Source organism: Dufourea novaeangliae, unplaced genomic scaffold (genome assembly GCF_001272555.1).
Source record: "Dufourea novaeangliae isolate 0120121106 unplaced genomic scaffold, ASM127255v1 scaffold101, whole genome shotgun sequence".
In the NCBI taxonomy this organism is placed as follows: domain Eukaryota; kingdom Metazoa; phylum Arthropoda; class Insecta; order Hymenoptera; family Halictidae; genus Dufourea; species Dufourea novaeangliae.
This window is the reverse complement of record NW_015373989.1, coordinates 4298429-4304428: the sequence shown is the minus strand read 5'-3', so window position 1 is coordinate 4304428 and position 6000 is coordinate 4298429. Positions and strand designations below refer to the sequence as shown.

At 49.5% G+C, this 6000-nt stretch overlaps 1 protein-coding gene across 1 annotated transcript in view; it reads right to left on the bottom strand.

Moving 5' to 3' along the window:
- Positions 1-6000, bottom strand: part of LOC107187667 (netrin receptor UNC5B-a-like) — a 34017-nt gene that overhangs the window by 3283 nt on the left and 24734 nt on the right. The window contains exons 9-12 of the mRNA XM_015575810.1: positions 4094-4258; positions 2289-2786; positions 772-1732; positions 5-100 (exon numbers count right to left, since the gene is read on the bottom strand). Of these exons, the coding sequence (XP_015431296.1) occupies positions 5-100; positions 772-1732; positions 2289-2786; positions 4094-4258 (1720 nt within the window). The remainder of the gene's footprint in view (positions 1-4; positions 101-771; positions 1733-2288; positions 2787-4093; positions 4259-6000) is intronic.

Below are 6000 nucleotides of genomic sequence, written 5' to 3'. Positions count from 1 at the left end.
CAGCAGGTCGGTCACAGCCGTAGGCTCGTGGTGCTTCGCCTCCCAGAGGTCCAGGATGTGTTCAGTCGGACTGGACTTCGTCGCGAAGTAGTTGATGTACCTGTAACGGGAATCGGAGAAACGCGTGTTTTCTTTCATCACTTGAAACACGATTCTACTGTGTGTCATGGAAACAGGATATGATCGAAGCAGCGAAATGGTTATGTGGATCTACAATGCTTGACCAAATAGCAATATCACCTTGACAGATTCAGAATTATAATAAAAATTATTCGTGTACCTTAAATTGGGATAACGTTGTATCAAGTCGGAAAATGATAATTTTCTATGCTACAAATTGTAAAATTAAGTTGATTTTTACGTGAAAAGGTATTTCAGGGGAACTACAAAATCGAAAACGATCATTTTCTGACATCGGCACAAAGTTAATGTCCAGAATAACCGGCAACAAATTGGGCCTTTAAGCAACTACCTTCCATACGTATCGCGTGCAGGTAGAATAAATGACTACCTCGAAGGACTCGATAGTACAGAAAAAAGCTCGATGCCTGTCAGAAGCTACTATATCGCAAGAACACCCAGCTTCGGTGAAAAGATCAAGCTGACCGTCCCCCCGATGGCGATCGCGGGAAATCCGTTGAAAGACAGGCCTCCGGCGAACCGACATTTAAAGATATACCACAAGTGTCCCCCGAGGACGTACCGTCAGTCACCGGTAGCCGAGCAAACACGACGACCCAGGCTGCCTCGTATATATACAAGATTGCTAACCTGTCAACCTGGAGCCTCTGCGCCAGCATTCTCCAGTCGTTGCCCAGGGCGTTCGGCGGGTCCAGGCACTGGCATAGCTGTTTCCTCAGGGATCTGGTAAACCGAAACGGTCTCAGGGTAGTGGAGTCGGTGGTAGCGTTATTAGCATGCCCGCTGCTGACCACGGTCACCTCCCTGAGCGGTCTGGTCACGCTTCCGGATGAAATCAATTGCTTCACGCCATCGTAGACGATCCTGAACACCTGCCTGGTGTCCGAGCTACCCTGCGAGACCTGAAGCTTGTAGCTTCTCGTGGTGCTAGGTCCGAATTTCGTGTCCAGACCGAAGGTCACGTGCTTGGTGGTCTCCTGACAGTTCCACGCGTCCCTGAACGTGATCTCTTGACGTTCCGTGGACGATTTGCACTGCTGCCACTCGTTCCCGACCTCCTCCAGACTGACGCACAACGACTCTCCGTTGTCTTGGAACAACAGAGTTCTCGGTTTATCGAGCAAGTACCCGCGGATCAGCGATTCCCTGTCGACGATCGCTTTCATCGCAGCTTTCGTGTCCTCCACCGCGTACACCCTCACGGAACATTGGTCCGTCTGACTGGCGAACAACGCCACCCGTAGCCTCTTCGTCGCGATCGTGTTCTCGCAGCTTTGCCCAGCAAGAACGTAGCCGCGCAGCTGTTCGGTGACGATGAACGCTTCCGCGTGATCGAGTTGCGTGAACAGCGGCGTGTTGATCGTCTCGTTGCCCAACGTCAACACCCTGGTCCACGTGATCGACTGATGATCCTTCGAGGACGCTACAGCGACACCGTCCTCCACGCTCAAACCGTCGCACGCCCATACGCTGAGCTCCCATGTCGCCGGGTGCAGCATCGCGCAATGCTCGAATTGCAGGATCACAGGCTTGTTGAACGTCGCCGAGGACGGGCCGCACGTCACCACCGCGGATAATTGCGTGATACCATCTGCGGATGAAACAAACCAGATCCTGGTTTCGAATTCTCTACACGGGTCGGTCTGGTGGATCGATGGTGGATCGCAAAACAGGGATGAGCTCTATTCCGGAAACCGCGCGGGGATCGCGATGAGGTTTACGCGGTTGACGAGCTTAATCACTTTCGGGTTCGGGGATCTCTTTAACGGCTTGGTATACTTACCATGAATACCTGACGCGCGATTATCCCCGTTCATCCCCCGCGTTTTGTTACCGAAAGATCCACCGATCGAATATTCGCGAAAGCCCCGATTACTTATAGAATCATCCGATAATAGAGGAGATCGTTGAACCGAGTCACGTTGTCCAGGGTGTAATTAAAAACGACGTCGGTATCAGCCAACGTCGATATTCATTACCTATCCCCGTAGACGTCGAAGCAGAAATGCTGCCAATTGAATTTCGGATCGATAACACCGGGAGCAGCATTCCAGCGTGATCGGTGAGAGAGAGAGAGAGAGAGAGAGAGAGGGACGAACACGTCATACGCACACCAGGCCGCAATTAATAATGCACGCATCACTTACCGGGTAATCGAGGCCTAAAGCGATCCTCGTTGAGCACCGCCAGGTAGAGTTCCTCCCTGAGTGGCTTGGGCACCGCTCCCTCGGGCACCGACATCGATATACCAGCGTCCGGTAGCACCAATAGGGCGCCACGTGTGTTCACCGCGGCACCGGCCACGTTTCCGGTCACGAGCTTCGGTAGCCTGACGCTCTCCGAGGCGACGTTGTACGTCGAGTCCGAGGAAGGATACGAGCTAGTGATGCTGTTCTCGCAGTCGGAATGGATCTGCTTGTCGCTGATTGACTCCTGCGTCGATGTGCTCGGTGTTGGTGACATTGGCGATGGTTGGGGCGCGATCGAGAGGTGAGGGACGTCGTAATGGTGCTCGGAGAGGGATCTCGACATCGACAGCTTCGGGTCGAAAGGATACTCGTAGCAGGCCGGCACGCTCGTCGCCGTTACGTCCGGCTGCAAGCTCAGCTTCTTGTCCTGGTCCGGGAAGAACTCCGGCTGGAATTCTGAAACGCACACCGCCGAGCCACGGCCCGTGGGTATCTCTGCGCGCTGCGGACAGACGCCGCTGTGATACTATTCCGATCTTTAGTCGGGGAAACTCTGTTCGCCGCTTTCATCGTGTATGTATGTATCATTGAGCTCTGTACTGAAGGTACGTTGTCACGTAACAGTAAATTTCATGACACTGTATAACGATGTAGTGTTCACAACGACAAAGATATTTAGTGTCATGACTGTAAAAGCCACGATTTACTGTCACGTGAAAACATACCTTAACTGGAGAACACCTGTGCGAAGAAGTAGAGGCGACAGAGGTCCAAGGGAAAAGGAAGATATACGGTGAACCTATCCTTCTTCTTCCTATTATCATCTCTATCTAGTACATTTTATATCTGCGTATGTGTGTAAGGTTCAGATAGGTTCACCTTATATCTCCTCTCTCTCAGAACGACCCCCATAACCACAGTTCACACTCCAGTTAATCCAGATTCACACTCGCAATTACGTTACGGTCAGCACGTCAAATGAGGCAGTGGTCTTTATCCTTCATATGTAATCTAATTAGGAAAATATGGTCTTAATTCAGACTGATCGTGATCTGACTGTGCCTTTGACCACTAGTATGAATCTGGCGTTGGTATAGAGCTCAATAGACCTCTGACGAGGAAACTCAGCTTCCTTTTTAGGTGAAAATGTGGCGTAGGACAAGGGCCCCGTACCGTTTGGTTCCGGGACTAAGTTTATATCAAATTTACATTTGGTTTAACATTGATTTCTGTACTTGAAATAAATTTACCAACTGGTGGTCCTATGCTGCTTTTTCCCCTAGAGGAAGCCGAGTTTGCTCATCAGAGTACAGTCCAGAAATTACTTGTTGGCTAGGCACCTAAAAACTCAACGGCACAGAGGCAAGAGGAGTGCTCTCGCCGACCAATCGAGTCGAGAGCTGCGTTCTAAATACGTCACAGTTAAGCGTTTATTAACCACGACGTGTATACCTTTCAATAATTACGCTGTGTGTGTTTGTGTTTCCGTGACCCAACTCCGCGGATGAAAGCAGCGAGCACGAAATTATCGATCAAACTTCGAAATAGTATCACTCTTATCTCGTGCAACTGCGATCGGAGGACCGAGGGGACAGCAGGTGAACATAAATTCGAATCTCGTTCGTAAAAAGGAAAAAAAAAAACGAGTATCCGTGATTATATCCTGCGCGATCACCTTTCGCTCCTTCGTTCGCAAAAGTGGAAGGTATGACAGGGAGATGGGAAGGGGGGTCCCTTTTTTTCACCATCTTTGAGATGCTTACCGTTACGGGCCATGGAGTAAAGGGAATGGTCCCGACCTTTGCGCCTGAGAATCTTCGCCAAGAAAAATAATACCAGGCAGCCGATTACCACACAGGCGACAGTCAGCCCGACGTAGAGTGCCACGTCCATCTGGCGGTTCGCTGTGAACATCAAACGTTTTCCATCTTAACCCAGGGTCCCGAGGCGCACCGCATTGACGAGGGTGAAAACGAGTCGCGTAGAAGCAAAGACATAGAGAGTGAGCGAGACAGAGGTACAGAGAAATCGTCAGGGCGCTAATTCGAGACTTTGTCACCCGTGTCTCCGAAAGATTATCGCCTCGCGCAGGATTAGGAGTAACCGGGCAGGCGTTAATTCCTCGTTTTAAGGAGCACTGCCGTGCGCGACACTGTCCTTCGGAGGCCCCCCCCCCCGTTTTAAGACGTATGATACCCGTGTGCAAATGGCACCCGGTAATTTTCGCGTGTCCGCGAAGCGTGCTCTCCGCTGTGGACGACGAACAACCATTGCTCATGAATAATTTACGCGGCAACTTTTATTTACTTTTTACGGGTTTCAAACGTGCTCCCATAGGAGGGGGTGGGGGGACACGAGGTGTCCCATTTCCCTCGACGGTGGAGAGGGTTTGGGAAGGTGGACGGCGTTTTTAAACGGTTACCCGTGTCGCTAAATATTACGAGCGTCGTAGAAAAGTTTTAAGGTTCCTCTCCATTTACGCCAGGCGACGGGGAAGGGGATGAGGACACGCTCGTTCCTTGGGGCCGGTTTATCGTTTTACAGCTTCGCGATATTCCGCGCGGGCGATAAAGACTCGGATCGTTATTATCGCGGCCATTAACGCGTTGAGGTCAAAAAACTGGTAAAACACCGGCTCGAAGGCGAGTAATGGTTAACCCGTTCTGCATAAGAATCGAGCGATTTCTCTGGTCGGAACTGTGCGACCAGATTTATACGAATCAGTACCGAAGTGTTGGTCAGAAACGTAAATCATCCGTGTAAATTGGGGAATTTAACCCTTTTAGTACCTTAGAGCCGATATATCGACTTTGTGGGTTTTCCGAAAAATACCTGGAGCCGATATATCACTTTATTTTTATTAAGGTAGTTTATATAATGAAACATACCTTTACTAGATAGGAATAATAAAACAAAACGTGAAAATGTCTTTATTTTTAAGAGAAATATGTTAATTTAAATGGTACCTCAAAAATCACATATTTTTCAAGGTATTTTTGGACGGTACCCGGAAAACTTAACGAAACATCGCATTTTCTTCGTACAGACCAGGTGTCTTAACAGGTACGTGCGGGCGATAGTGTACACTCGGTGACAAGTTTCGGTTAAATTTCAGGCAAGAATCATTGCTCCGCGAAAGACAATCGTTTAGCTATGATACAGGATTCAGAGATGTCTCGGAAATAATTTCGCAATGATTACGCTCACGATCGATTGGCCACGAGTCGTATACACAGAAATCGGTTGAGAGTTATTCCGAGCAATAAAATCCATTCGAGGCAGGAGATAATATATAGTGTCATTAAAAAGGCTTACGGCTTCGTGTGCGACAACCTAATAATTTCGAGGCGGTCGCGAGAGACGGACAGTGAACACGATGGCAACAAAGACTACGTGGGAAGCGATTAAAAGGTACGGTAGAGAGGGACGTAGAGAGAGACAGGAGGATTGCGTCACGCTGCGATAGCCTCTCTCTCTCCTCTTCGCCTCTTTCTACTCTTTCGCCGTCCGGTATGAAATCGGGATTGAATTACCCCGTATGCAAAGTTTCACCGAGATTCGAACGCGTTTTATGAATTATGTAACAGCGAACTCGCGACCGGAGTCTTCGCGGGATTAAGGGGAACCCGTGGTTCCCGTAAATACAGAACGATATACGGCGCGTCATAAA